This window comes from Oryctolagus cuniculus, chromosome 17 (assembly GCF_051225735.1).
Source record: "Oryctolagus cuniculus isolate XC-2025 breed Fujian yellow rabbit chromosome 17, ASM5122573v1, whole genome shotgun sequence".
In the NCBI taxonomy this organism is placed as follows: domain Eukaryota; kingdom Metazoa; phylum Chordata; class Mammalia; order Lagomorpha; family Leporidae; genus Oryctolagus; species Oryctolagus cuniculus.
The window spans coordinates 21,766,602-21,781,762 of NC_142883.1; the positions used below are offsets into that span (position 1 = coordinate 21,766,602).

The following is a 15,161-nucleotide window of genomic DNA, read 5'->3' on the forward strand; positions in this document are numbered from 1 at the left end:
CAGCAGATGACGGCACAAGTGCTTGGGCCCTGCACCCATGTGGGAGACCTAGAGGAAGCTCCTGGCTCCTGGCTTCGGCCTGGCCCAGCCCTGGTTGTTGTGGCCATTTGGGGAGTGGACAAGTGGATGGAAGACCTCTCTCTCTCTCTCTCTCTCTCTCTCTACCTCTCTCTGTAACTCTATATTTCAAATAAATAAAATAAATCTTAAAAAAGAAAAAAAAAAGAAGAAGGCATACAATTAGCCAACAGGTATATGAAAAACCATTCAGCATCACTAATCAAGGAAATAAATGGGGGAGATACCGGTCAAAGCATTCAAGTCAGGAAAGGAGGAGGGATAAATTCAGGATGCTGGCAATAGTTAAGAACAATGAACTGAGTACCTGAAAATGGCTAAAAGATTAGATTTTTTAAGTGTACTCACTATAAAAAAATAAGCAGTAAGTAATGGATATGTTAATTTTATCGTTCTAATTATTACACAACAGACTCATGTATCAAAGCAGCATCTTCTACACCATAACTATATATATAATTTTTATGTCAATTTTAGAAAGTTCCATAATACTTAGAGTTTTCAATAAATAAATGTGAACTGACGACTTTCACCTGAACTAAACCACATGAAGCAAAGACGGATGGAATAGTTCCTTCCAGATTTTCTTCAAATTTTGCAGAGTCAGGAAATCCAGAAGTGAAGTTCCTTCCAAGCTTCTAGAAAACATAACACAATTAGGGGTGTGTTCTTAATTACCACAGCGGATAAGGGAGGACAGCCATCCCAGTCACAAGTGTCAACAACACTTGACGCACCTGGCACCCAACGTGGATGCTAACTTCCCCCTGGAAGCCACAGCAAGAGGGAGTTAAAAAACAACAGCAGCAACGCCAACAACTAGCGATTCGAGGACTACATTGGGAAAATAAGGATCGTGGTTCTTATACGGAAAAATGTGAGAATAGATGCAGAGAGAGTCGCAGAATCATCCCACCCTGTCTTGAAATCACAGCCCAAAACTATGATGCTAAATTTTTATTCTGTTAATGGACTGATGAGCTTTATCTTCCAAGCATGGAAGTGATGAATGAGTCACCTGCAATTTAAAAATGTAATAATGAACTTGACGTTGCTCCACCCAGACCCATTTCTCAGATAACCACCAACCTGGGGGCAACTACCCTCCTATAGCAATGAGCCCAGCAAAGTTAGTTACTAATTAGGAAAAAATCATCCAATTATGCCAACCTGCTGAGGCTGGCAAGCATATTTACTCCATGTAGGCAGAATTTCATGCAGAACACCCCTGGGAATTGTCTATAAAAAGGCTAACAAAACGGTTGGTACGAGAAGGCGCTCCATCTGGCTCTCCCGACCACAGTTCTGCACCCGCCTGCCCTGACACCATGTCTCTTCGGCTTTCCAGTGGATCCCGGAGGTCCGGTACCCGCCCCAGCACAGGATCACTCAGGCTGTCCAGCACGGCCGGCAGCTTTGGGGCTGGAAATGCTTGCGGCGTCCCTGGCATTGGAAGTGGCTTCTCCTGTGCCTTCGGTGGCAGCTCCCTGGCGGGGAGTGCAGGGGGAAGCAGCTCCTGTGCTGGCTTCACCGTGAATGAGGGCGGCCTCCTCTCGGGCAACGAGAAGGTGACCATGCAGAACCTCAACGACCGCCTGGCCTCCTACCTGGACAACGTGCGCGCCCTGGAGGAGGCCAACGCCGAGCTGGAGCAGAAGATCAAGGCCTGGTATGAGCAGTACGGGCCTGGCTCGTGCCGTGGCCTGGATCACGACTACAGCAGGTACCTCCCAATCATCGAGGACCTGAAAACTCAGGTAAGAAACTGCACTTGGCAATCTTTTACAGGTTTTCATTTCTTTCAATGGAATTCCAAAAATGTGTATCATTGCTACCTGTAATTTCTTAAAGGCACTTGCAATTTAACTTGGGAAATCATCATTGACTGGAGTCTGTTGAAAAATCCGTGGTACAAATGTCACTGACTATGTAGTAATTAAACAGATTATGATTCTTTCCAATTCCTAATCCATTAAAAAAAAAAAAAAAAAAAAGCACTTCTTGAGTTTCCCTCGCCATGATGAGACCTGTAAAGCGTCACACTCCCCGTTTCTAGATCATCGCTGCCACCACTAGCAACGCCAACGCCGTGCTGCAGATCGACAACGCCAGGCTGACGGCCGACGACTTCAGACTCAAGTAAGTGGAGGCACAGGGCGAGGCGAATGGACCGCAAATAAGATAAAGCAGTCAAATAAAAGCAATGGCGAGCAAACCCCACTTATTTTTCATCCCTCCATTAAATATTCCCATTCTGAAACTGCAAAACACAGATTTAGAATAAGCAGGATGTTATCACTTTTTTTATACTGTGTTTATGAAATATAAAGTGTCAACCGCTATCAACCTAGTACCCAATAACCTCGTTCTCCTTCTGTCAAATAATTCCAAATCGGCAGTAATTATTACCACGCAAGAAACTTTGAAACTGTCCTGTGGCCAGAGCCGCCACTTCAGAGGTGCAGAATTTTAGCATTTGTCACTGCCCGGTGGTCACGTCCCTGATGGTGACGCACCGGCCGGTCGCCGGCCCCTCTGCAGGTACGAGAATGAGCTGGCTCTCCACCAGAGCGTGGAGGCCGACGTGAACGGGCTGCGCCGAGCGCTGGATGAGATCACTCTGTGCAGAACCGACCTGGAGATTCAGTACGAAACCCTCAGCGAGGAGATGACCTACCTCAAGAAGAACCACAAGGAGGTGAGAGAGCTCGCCTCCTCCTGCTGTCCCCCAGGCGGGAGAGGGTGCACTTCGCCTCTGAGGGAAGGAGCCCGTGCCGCGTGTGTCTGCACAGACATCAGATTATCCGTACAGATTCACACTTGCTCTCTCTCAGCAGGTTTCCCATGGGAACAAAAGGAATCAGGTTTTCCAGACCAGTGAGGATTATAAGAGCAGTGTCTGGCTCCGTCATTAGAGCTAAGATAAGGAGATCCACTTAGGAGATGACAGCTAATTAGACACAGCAAATATCCTTTCAGGACATCCCAAGAAAGCTAGATCGAAATTTCTGTGGACTTAAAACCCGAAACTATTGGCTTCCCATGCACATTAAGTGCACAGATTTAACATGAATGCACATTCTTAGCCAGTGTGGCTATAACAATGATGAGATTGAGATGGAACTGTTGGACCAGAATTTAGACACCCAAGTAGACGGTGTGCTTCCAGAGTGGCCACTGTGGGAAGCCACCTTCAAAGTCAGAGCATGTGGCCATTGCATCTTTGGGATGGCTTTCAGAGCCACCATCTTCTTACACCAAATCAAACTAAATAGCTTGGACCGTTGAAAATGATATTTTTAAAGATGATTTGTTGGCTGGTGCCACAGCTCAATAGGCTAATCCTCCGCCTGTGGCGCCGGCACCCCAGGTTCTAGTCCCGGTCAGGGTGCCAGATTCTGTCCCGGTTGCTCCTCTTCCAGTCCAGCTCTCTGCTGTGGCCCGGGAGGGCAGTAGAGGATGGCCCAAGTTTTTGGGCCCTGCACCCATATGGGAGACCAGGAGAAGCACCTGGCTCCTGGCTTCGGATCAGCTCGGTGTGCCAGCCCCAGTGCGCTGGCCGCAGTGACCATTGGGGGGTGAACCAACGGAAAAGGAAGACCTTTCTCTCTGTCTCTCTCTCTCACTGTCCACTCTGCCTGTGTGGGCGGGGGGGGGGGGGGGAGATGATTTGTTTACTTGAAAGGCAAAGTGACAGAGAGAGAGAGAGAGATCTTCCACTGGTTTGCTCCCTAAATGGCCACAACAGCCAGGTGTGGGCCAGGCTGAAGCCAGCAGCCAGAAACTTCATCCTGGTCCCCTATCTGGTGGAAGAGTCCAAGCACCTGGGCCATCCTCTGCTGCTTTCCCAGGCGCATGAGCAGGAACTGGATTGGAAGTGAAGTGGTAGAGACTCAACTCAGTGCTCTGATACGAGGTGTTACAAGAGGTGGCTTAACCCACTGCACCACAATGCAGATGCCTGAATTGGATAAACAGCCAAAAGACTGCCATAGTCAAGGCAAATGCGCAAAGCATCTGCCTTAAGAATCAAGCTAAGAATTCTGCGTTATTAGCTATGAGGTTGTCTTGCAAACGCCATCAATCGAATAACAACATTTATTTGGCTGTCTGGGCTCAAGTGTGGTTATAGCCCACGGCAGTCAAGGTTTTGATAAAACTGAAAGCGTTTGATGGTTTAATGCCTCATAGGCAGACCCACATACACCTTTTTCCCCTTTTTTCTGCTTGCATTGGGGGAGTTTGCAGTAAATCCTCAGAAGTAAAGAGCACATGTGGAGATAGAGAGGGTAGAGGACCCATTAAAGAAGCAGCCCTGGGCCTGGGGATTTGCCGCAGGTGGCCCAGGAGGCCTCAGCACCACTGCAACCGCTCTGAGGGTGGGGAGAGGCAGAAACCCAGGCCGACCAGGACATCGCACAGTCTTAGCAGAGCTGCCTGCTGTCCACAGTCAGGGAACTGAGTCCGCTCTCCCGGCGCACAGCTCAGCAGGCAGCACACGTGACCTTTGCACGATGGACTGCAGCTCCCGTGCTGCGAACCAGCACTTGTTGAGCACCTCCGCACCAGGAAGTGGTACTAAGTCTTCTTATGTAAGAGACCTCTCGCACTACGCCAGAGCTTCAGGATGTGCCACTTTGTCAGTAAGCACGGCACAATGACAGGGGGTAAGCCAGCTTGCCAAGTTCGTGCAGCCACTCCTGAGCAGCCTCAGGGTTCTCAGGGACATTCTCCTGACCCCAGAGTCCAACGGGACACTGAGAAGTCCCTGTGTGAGCTCGGCAGACAGCTGGGATTCTTCTTCCCTGGAGGGCGCGTGCACATGCACGCACACACACACGCACACACGCACACGCATGCATGTGTGCACTGGTTTATTTACAAACTTTTCAATGGTTCAGAATTATTGAAACCCAGTCCTTGCACCAGGCTTGTGCTGTCTGGGTCAGAACGTGGCTGAGTTAAGTACACTTCAGAGCTGGCTCCACAAAGGTAAAGACATTTGTACTGCAAACAAACAGAATCAGAGACCGGAGACAATGCGTGTGCAATGTTTCAAGGACTTCCATTTGGACAAGGCATTAAGGCTGGTTCTGGGCTAGCAGAACCAAAGCCTGTGCGTTGTTGTTTTAGAAGCAGGAATCAAAACAGGGAGTGAGCTCACCGTCCTAGAGAGTGAAGTCAGAGGGACAGGCGATGTAAAATGTGGGCAGTGGAGGTCGTGCACAGCCCCGAGAGGGAAGCCGGGAGCCCTGAGAACCCTGCCACAGCCGCGCGCCCAGACTTTCCGGAGATGCCCGCATCGCTGAGCTGAATGCTTTCTGCCCCCAGGAAATGCAGGTCCTGCAGTGCGCGGCCGGCGGCAACGTGAACGTGGAGATGAACGCGGCGCCCGGCGTGGACCTCACGCTGATGCTGAACAACATGCGCGCCGAGTACGAAGCCCTGGCTGAGAACAACCGCAGGGACGCCGAGGCCTGGTTCAACGAGAAGGTGTGTGGCTCCCGCGGGGTGCGCGAACCCGGGGGAGTCCTGGGCGCAGAAGCGAGCCGCGTGCTCACGGGCTCCCCCCTTGCAGAGCGCCTCGCTGCAGCAGCAGATCTCGGAGGACGTGGGCGCCACCACCTCCGCCCGCAACGAGCTGACCGAGATGAAGCGCACGCTGCAAACCCTGGAGATCGAGCTGCAGTCCCTCCTGGCCACGGTAGGGGGAGGACAGGGTCTTCCCGAACCCCGGGTCACCGCTTCAGATAGGGGCCAGCTGGCGCTAAGGCCCTCCGTGCTGTTGAACACACGTGTCTTTGCTTTGTGGTCTCGGTCAAGGAAGCAACTTTGTTTTTCAAAGATTTATTTATCTGTTTGAAACTCAGAGTTACAAAGCGAGACAAGGGAGAGTGATAGAGATTGTCCATCCGCTGGTTCACTCCCCAAAATGCCACAGTGGCTGGGGACGGGCCAGGCAGAAGCCAGGAGCCAGGAGCTTCTTCCAGGTCTCCCACGTGGGTGGCACTTGAGCTTTCTGCTGCTTTCCCAGGCGCATTAGCAGGGGGAGCTGGATCGGAAGTGGAGCAGCCAGGACTGGAACCAGTACCCACTTGGGATACTGGGGTTGCGGGTGGTGGTTTACCTGCGACCCCACAGCAGCAGCCCCAATCTGCTATATTTTCATATTTATCTTAAAACAGGAGAATAGAATTGTAGGCACAGGTCTCTGGCTTAGCGGTCAAGATGCCTGTGTCACATCTTTGAGCACCTGAGGCGAATCCCAGCTCCAGCTTTGACTCCAGCTGCCTGCTAATGCAGACCCTGGGAGGCTGCAGGGAAGGCTCAAGTGATAGGATTCCTGCTTCCCATGCGGGAGACCTGGATTGAGTTCCTAGCTTCTGGCTTTAGACCCAGCATTTGGGGAGTGAACCAGTGGATGAGATCTCTCTCGCTTTCTCTCGCTCTCTCGCTCTCTGTCTGTCTCTCTCTCACTTGCTCATGAAGTTTTTAGAAAATGTTTAAATGACAGAATTGTATACTTAGCAGCTAAAGCAACAATGCCAATGTCCTTATTCTACTGAAAAGCAAGCTTTGCTCCCTTTTAAGCAGTGTCAGAGTCATTTTAATTATATGCTGATGTGAAATCTAAAACAATTATAGGTAGAGAAGAGAAAAATCAAGTCTCCAAGAGACCCCCGCGTAGCAGTGTATCCGTCTCAGTCTCTCTGTTTCGTCCCCTGACAGAAACACTCCCTGGAGTGCTCCCTGACGGAGACCGAGGGCAACTACTGCACACAGCTTGCGCACATCCAGGCCCAGATCGGGGCCCTGGAGGAGCAGCTGCACCAGGTCAGAACCGAGACCGAGGGCCAGAAACTCGAGTACGAGCAGCTGCTGGACATCAAGGTGTACCTGGAGAAGGAGATCGAGACCTACTGCCTCCTCATAGGAGGAGATGAAGGGTAGGTGAAGGGCTGGGCCGGAAGAGGCCATCTCCGCCCGGTTCTCTGCACCTGCAGACTCCGCAAGCTCAGGTGGAAGACATGGCGGGGGTGGGGGTGGGGGGTGAGGGGAGTGCATCTTCACTGAGCAGGCCCAGATGGTGTTCTTGTCATATCCCCTAAATACAGTGGGACAGCGATTTGCATAGAATTTACGTTGTATTAGATGTTGTGAGTAGGTCTTAAAGTATACGGGAGGATACACATTCCTTATATGCAAAGACTATGTCCTTTTGTATAAAGGACTTGAGCATCTGCAAATTTGGGTATCCCTGGGGGGTCCTGGAGCAACTGTCTTGGAATCCATTTGAAACTTCTCTCTCTGGACAGTGAACTTGAATGTATGCGGCTGCATTTATCATCGTGAATGCTAAAGTCGAACATAATATTATCTGGCCAAGATGCAAATTAGCAACATCGTACAATACCAAAATACAACAAGCTCTGGGTTTAAGGCATGGAGAGGAAAAGTGTCACTTCTTTATGACAGAAGCAGAGTAGGCTCAACTCTGGAACCCCTTCAACAGTTCCCACCAAAAACCTAGAGAGAAAAGCCTCCAGGTGCAGCTGGAACACAAGGCATTCTCTCTAAATTGCCGTCTCTCGGGGATGTTTCCACAGGGCTTGCAAAACTAGCAGTTACAAGTCTAAAGACTACGGCTCCGGAAGTGTGGGAAATCAAGTCAAAGGTAACGCGAATGGCATTGGGTTGCTGGGCTCACGTCCTCATTTCCTACGCACAGCTTGCTTCTCTATCACCATGGCTTAGTGAGAATCCATGTAACGCAGACTGTAGCAGGGACTGTGTGCCAGATGTCTGACTTAGCGGTGTGCGCTCATTTCAAACAAAGCAGCCTGTCACCAAGATTTTGCTTGTTAAAATGGCAAATTTTATGTTTATTAACACATGACACTGTACATTTGTATGGGGCCTAATGCCACAGACATTTGTGTACAGCATCAACTGAGCAAAGGAGTCAAAATTCACCAGCATGAGTCTAAATATTTGTACTTAAAGCATAGTCTATCATACATAGAAATCATGTTTCTCTAATATGATTGCTGAGTCATCTCTTCTCAACGCTCCATAAATCTCCTCTGAAATTTCAATTTTCAGATCCGACAAAAGCCATCGTGGTGAAGAAAGTTCTCGAAGAGGTAGACCAGCGTAGCAAAATTCTGACCACCAGGCTCCACTCCCTGGAAGAGAAATCTCAAAGCAATTAACCTGAGACGCGACAGAGATAATGTGCCAAATATCCACAGAGAAGAAAATGTAGCTTTCTGAAAAATGAGCACCTCAAGAAAAACGTCCATCTTACTGTCTTTCTGTTCCTTTCTCTTTCTGGGCAATCAATCGCAGATCTCCCCGTTTATGTAGAATAATGTCACATACAATTATTGTGATTCACACTGGATTACCCTACCAAAGTCTGTTGTCCATTCTTTATATTCAATAAAGCCTCTTCCTTCAGCAAGCTATCTCGCGTGGTGTTGCCTTATCTCTAAAATGTTCACATCCGGGATACAGATATATGAACAACTACCAATTTTTTTATTTATGTGAAATCTTTAAAAATAATTAGCAGGACTGTTGAAAGTTTTACTTAGTATATACTAAGTTGATCGTCTGTATATAAAGATAATAATAAAAATGAATCTTAATGAAGAATAAGATGAGAGACGGGGTAGGAGATGGGATGGTTGCGGGTAGGAGGGAGGTTATGGGGGGGGGGGGAACCGCTCTAATCCAAAAGTTGTTCTTTCGAAATTTATATTTACTAAATAAAAGTTTTTTAAAAAACAAAATTAAATTAAATTAAAAATAATTAGCAGGTTTCCTCCTAGATTTTCAGGAGGTTTTCCCAATAATTCAAAATGAGACAAATTAAGAAGGAATAACATCACTTTCACTTGAAGCCCCAACCTGCCACACTCTGACATAGTAAGTTTAGTCCCTTTGATAATAGCTAAAACATATACATCTCAGGTTCTTCATATGTGAATGGGAATAATGAGAGCACTTCTTTTAAATGCTTATTATAAATCTGAACAAATCTGCTGCAGGTTAAGCCAACGCTTGGGGCATCCGCATCCCACATTGGAGTGCCTGTTTGGGTCCCGGCACCTCTGCTTCCAATCCAGCTTTCTGCAATGCATCCTGGGAGGCAGCAGGTGATGGCTCAGGTGCTTCATCCCTGCCATCCATGCCCAGCTGGGAACCCAGATGGAGTCTGAACTCCTGATTTCGGTTTGGCCCAGCCCCGGCTATTGCAGGCATTTGGGGAGTGACCTAATAGGTAAAATCAATCTCTCCCAATCTCTCTCTCTCTCTCTCTCTCTCTATATATATATATATATATATTTTTTTTTTTCCTCCCTTGTCTTTCAAGTATATGAAAAAAGCCATTAAAGTGATAATAATAAATAAATTATTCAAAATTACATTTATGGGATAAGCACTCAATAAATAATCATTCGTTTTCATTTTTTTATTTATTTTTATTTCACTTGAAAGTCCAAGAGAGATTCCATCTGTTGAATCACTCTCCTAGCACCTGCAACAGCCAAAGCCCAGAATCCAATCCAGGTCTCACACATGGCTGGCAAGGATCCCAGTTCGTGAGCCCTCACCTCCCAGGGAGCTGGAATTGGGAACAAAGCCAGTGCTCAGACTCAGGCACTTCCATGTGGGAGGTGTGTGTGTCCCAACCAGCATCGCAACCACTGCACAAATTCCTGTCCCCAAGAAGTCCCTTCTTGATACCCAGTATTCACAATGACTAACTTTCATATCTCATTCCCTTCTGGATACATATTCAAGTAATATTCCAAAGAAAAGAGAGGTTATAGCAAGAGTTTTAGAATTAAATTAAGCTAATGAAGTCATTAACATAATTGTATTACAAACATACACTATACACACATAACAAATAATAACTTGCATGACACAGTTTTAGCTGACATTTATAACTCTCTTGACCAATGGATTAATTTCTAATAAAGGGAAATAAATTAAATGAACTGAGAATTCCCTCAGATCAAATTACCCCAAAATAATAAAGCTGACCATCAGTTCTCTAGGGATGAATGATCCATTCATGGAATTTTATTTTGGGTTCCATGTGAAAATATTAAGCAGCAAAGATGACAGAGTCCCTTAGAGCACCGTAATTATTCCTCAATTACTTTTTTTGTCTTCTGTTGATACGATCTTAGCCAAAGGCAACTAGAGCTAAAATGGCTAATTATGTCCCCCATCGGGTGATTTTTAAAAATGCAATCTCAGAGAAAATTCCACTTAGAAAAAAATCTTATAATTGTCCAGATGCCACAGCACTCAATTCTCACCTTCACCGAAACCTCCCTTAGGGGCCGGGCATCTGGCAGAGTGGCTAAGTGGCCCCTTGGCTCACTCACAGTCTTAGGAAAAAAAGAAAAAAGACTTACCAGCACATCACTGACTGTTCCTCAATAAAAATACATGCATGCTGGTTGATTTCCTTTTTTTAAAAGATTTATTTATTTTTATTTGAAAGGCAGAATTACAGAGAGGGAGAAGCAGAGAGAGAGAAAGAGAGAGAATTGATCTTCCATTAGCTGATTCACTCCCCTAGATGACTGCAACAGCCAAGGCTGGGCCAGGCTGAAGCCAGGAGCCAGGAGCTTCATCTGGGTCTCCCACATGGGTACAGGGGCCCAAGCACTTGGGCTGTCTTCTGCTGCTTTCCCAGGTGTGTTAGCAGGGAGCTGGATCGGAAGTGGAGCAGCCGGGACATGAACAGGTGCCTAGATGGGATGATGGTGCTACAGGCAGCAGCTTAACCTGCGGCACCACAGAGTCAGCCAGAGTGGTGGATTCCTTCAAAAATGTGAGTAAATATCTCTTTATATATCAACAGACAGGTAGATAGAGATTGATGGTCAGCAGTAGATAGATAGATAGATAGATAATAGCTTTGATTGGGATGCGGTTTGTTCCCCACGGGTCCATGGATGGAAGCTTGGTACCTGTGTGGTACTCTGGGAGCTGATGGAACCTTTAGGAGGTGGGGCCAGTGGCAGGTCTTTAGGTCGCTGGAGTCCTGGCCCTGGGAGGGGCTAGGGTAGTTCTCCCAGTGGGAGCCTGGCCACAGCTCACCCTCCCTGCTTCCTACCTCGCTGTGGGATCTCCTCGCACAGGCATGCCTGCCACTCTGATCAACCTAAGGTCCTCACCAGAGGCCAGAGAGAAGGGGCCATGGGATCTTGAACTTTCAGGCTCCAAAACTGTTAGCTAAGCAAACCTCTTTCCTCGGAAAGTTAGCTTGTACTGGGTATTATAGCATCCAAAAATTGGCTGATTAGCTTACACACGCGTGACTGTGTCACTACCCTTCTGAAAATGCTCCCGAGGGCTCCTGCTGCACCGGGAATGAGATGCAGATGGCTTCTGAGGGCCCCAGGGCACTATCTCTCCTCCCACAGCTTACACCTTCCCCTCCTTCACTCTAACCCTGTTTCCCCTCATTCACGTCCTGAAATACAAGCTCACTTCTGCCTCAGAGCCTTCGCACCAGCTGTCCCCACTGCCTCAAATGCCCTTTTCCCAGATCTTCCCGTGGCTGCTTCCTCCTGACTGTTCCCATCAGAAGAGCCGTCACTGACCACTTGGAGAGCTCTGGAGGTCAAAGGCTATTTCTACCTTCCCCGAATCCTCAGCACCCAGCCTAGCTCCAGGCTCAGGGCTGAATAAAAAATACATGATGTGACTCAGCTTTGCACCGAAAACAATTCAAAGCTGCACCTCAGGCCCAAAAGGAATTTAAATAATGAGTCATTGCAACTTTAAACTCAGATCGCTCCACCCTGTACCATGATTCACATAATGAATATCAAAAAGGCATCTGTGAAATGCAGTGGGTGCAAAAGAATCAGAGAATCAACTGGGGCTGGGGCAGATTCCATGCCAGTGATGTAGCCGAAGCTCTGGGCCACAGTTTGTAGGGTAACAAGAAGCCGTTCTGTAGTAAATGGCCCAGCTGCACAGAACGACAAATGTCCTGGGAATATTAGAAAGCAGTGATCTTCTGGCCCAAGTCCTTGGATCCTGCTCTGTAATAATGTGGCCCAAGTCCTTGGACCCTGCACCCTCGTGAAAGACCCAGATGAAGTTCCTGACCCCCAGCTTCAGCCTGGCCCAGCCCCAGCCATTGCGGCCATTTGGGGAATAAACCAGCAGATGGAAGATTCTCTCTCTTTGTCTCTTCTCTCTCTCTCCCTCTCTCCCTCTCTCCCCCTGCCTTTCAAATAAATAATTTTTTAACAAAGATACTTTCTCAGCCACAGTCCACAAACATGACCCTAAGCCTTGCCCATGACCCCTGCCCACCACCCAGTAACAAACCACGGCAGGCACAGCAGGGGTCTCCAGGATCCCAGCTGCTGGCGTTCACCCCAACCCAAAGGCGCCCATGAATCCAATCATTAGACTCAATATCACAGGTGGCTTTTCCCTTTGCCTTGTTTTTCCCTCTTCCACATCTTTGAACAGCGAGCCTGCTCAGGACCAGCCTGGAGACTGCTCATAGAACCACAATCCACAGCTCCGGTGCTTGCCTTCCAGGGCCTGGGAGAAGGGCCATGAGCGGGAGCCCTGTGACGACCCCAACAGGAGCGCAGAGGTTCTGGCTGCAGTTGGCAGGTCAGGGAGCACAGCTTGGGCCTCGTCCTCTAATTCACCACATTAACCAACATGTCCAGCTAAGGAAAAAGAGTGAGATTTGCAAATTAGAGATGGTAGGGTTTTTTTATTTCTTTTTTAAGATTTATTTATTTATTTCATGGGCAGATTTACAAACAGAGGGAGAGACAGAGAGAAATATCTTCCATCTGCTGGTTCACTCCCCAGATAGCCTCAATGGCCAGAGCTGGGCCAATCCAAAGCCAGGAGCCAGGAGCATCTTCTGGGTTACCCCACATGGGTGCAGGGGCCTAAGTACTTGGGCCATCTTCTGCTGCTTTCCCAGGTCATTAGCAGGGAGCTGGATTGGAAGTGGAACAGCCGGGACTCAAACCTGCGCCTATATAAAATGCTGGCCCAGCAGGTGGAGGCTTAACTTACTATGCCACAGTGCCAGCCCCAGGATAGCAGTCTTGAGAGCAATTAAGGGAGAGGCCTTGAACTGCCTAGATTCCAAACAATTTCCACCCCTTTGCACATGTGTTTCCTTGAGAAAGTTATCTACCTGCTCTGTCCCTCAATTTCCTTGCTTGTAAAATGGGGATAAAAGTGAAAACATCTACTTCAGAAGACTGTCGTGATGATAAAATGCCCAATCTATGCACTTTGGAGAGTGACGGTTTGTATGAAGCCTCTAGGAAGCATGATGATGAAGAAATAAAGATTTCAAAATAAATTCCGTGGGACCAGTGCTGAAGGGTAGTACATCAGGCATACCCCCGAAGTGCTGGCATTCCATATGGGCACGAGTTCAAGTCCCAGCTGCTCCACTTCCAATCCAGCTCCCTGCTGATAGCCTGGGAAAGCAGCAGAAGATGGCCCAAGTGCTTGGGACCCTGCACCCATGTGGGAGACCCGGAGGAAGCTCCAGGCTCCTGGCTCCTGGCTTGGGATTGGCCCCACCCCAGCTGTTGCTGCCACTTGGGGAGTGAACCAGCAGATGAAAGACCCTTCACACACACACACTCTCTCTCTCTCTCTCTCTCTCTCTCTCTCTCTCTCTCTCTCCTGTAATTCTGCTTCTCAAGTAAATAAATAAAATCTTTAAAAAAAAAAAAAAAGAATTCTGTGTGATCAGAAAACTTGGAAGATACGGAGGGCCCGGAGCCAGCCTAGTCCATGCCAAGATTCCCCACGAGTAGACTTAGAGCCCAGGAGACGAATGACTGGCTCCGAGTCATCGCTGGGAGTCAGGAGAGAGAGCACCCTATCAGCCGTCTTAGGAGTGAACAATAGCCCTCCCTCGTGCACCCCCAGGCTCAGGCAATGAATCAAAGAAATCAGCAAGCTGAAAAGAAGTTACAGGAAGTGACCGAATTCTGTTGAGTGTGTGGCCAAAATGGCAAGTGTACAAAGCAAGCAGAGTGCACGCAGCTCCTAATCCGAGCGACACACGCAGGGAGGCAGCGGCCAAGACGCTCCTGCTGGGGCAGGAGGGAGAGGCACGGACAGGCACAACTCTGCCAGGCAGGGAACTTGCTGGGACTGGCCGCGAAGCCAGGAAGCGGCTTTCAGACAGCGAAGAGGTTCTGGGTGGCCTTACCCTGGGACAGCTCGGCTGCAACACCTGCTTCTCCAGAGGACCGAGGCTCCTCCGCCCCCATCATCAGCTCACAGGCCTCAGAGAGGCCTCCTCAACCTTTATACACTGACTTAAATGCTTCCCTATCCATAAAGCTATGTACAGCACCTCCAGCTGCCAGCTTTGCCCACCATGATTTTTTAATGCGTAGTCATTTATTTTCATCTACTTGAAAGGCAGAGAGAGCGCGAGAGCAAGAGATCCTCCATCTGCTGGTTCATTCCCCAAATGCCTGCAATGGCTGGGCTTAGGTCAGGCCAAAGCCAGGAGCCAGGAACTCCATCAGGTCTCCGTGGGAGGCAGGGGTCCAAGCACTTGGCCCGTCATCCGCTGCCTTCCCAGGATGCAGTAGCAGCGAGCTGGGTGAGAAGCCGAGCAGCGAGGCCTCCAAGCAGGTCCTGATGCAGCCACTGAACCGGCAGCACGCAAGTCCCGCCCCGCGCACGCGCCGCACCAAGTTCATCGCTAGGGCAGGGACGTGGGTGCTCTCCTCTGCGGCTTCTCCCACGACGGCCCCAACCCCGCGATCGTGGAAAGGAGCTCGGGCGACTGGGCCTCATAGAGGTGGCAGATAGGAGATGAGGTCTTGGTGTCAGCAGAAACACAAAAGCAGGGCGAGAACGTGGCTGCCGTGGCTGGGTAGCAGGGTGTGGCTGCGACAGAAGCAGCAGGACCCGGAGGGAGCCTCTGGGGCCGAGCTACGGGGAAGGTGGAGCTGTAACCAGGCCGCTGTGGGCAGCCTGGGAAGATGAGCGGCCATCTGCAGGCAGAGTCACATCTAGGTCAACAGCCG

The 15,161-nt window shown here is 49.0% G+C and overlaps 1 protein-coding gene across 1 annotated transcript; it reads left to right on the forward strand.

The window, feature by feature from the left end:
* The first annotated feature begins 1,347 nt into the window (after positions 1-1,347).
* Positions 1,348-8,542, forward strand: KRT25 (keratin 25). The gene is made up of 8 exons (XM_002719362.6): positions 1,348-1,835; positions 2,135-2,217; positions 2,620-2,776; positions 5,410-5,571; positions 5,657-5,782; positions 6,808-7,025; positions 7,686-7,753; positions 8,182-8,542. The coding sequence occupies exons 1-8, from the start codon at positions 1,407-1,409 to the stop codon at positions 8,289-8,291; spliced, it is 1,353 nt and encodes a 450-aa protein (XP_002719408.1). The 5' UTR covers positions 1,348-1,406; the 3' UTR covers positions 8,292-8,542.
* The last annotated feature ends 6,619 nt before the right edge of the window (positions 8,543-15,161 follow it).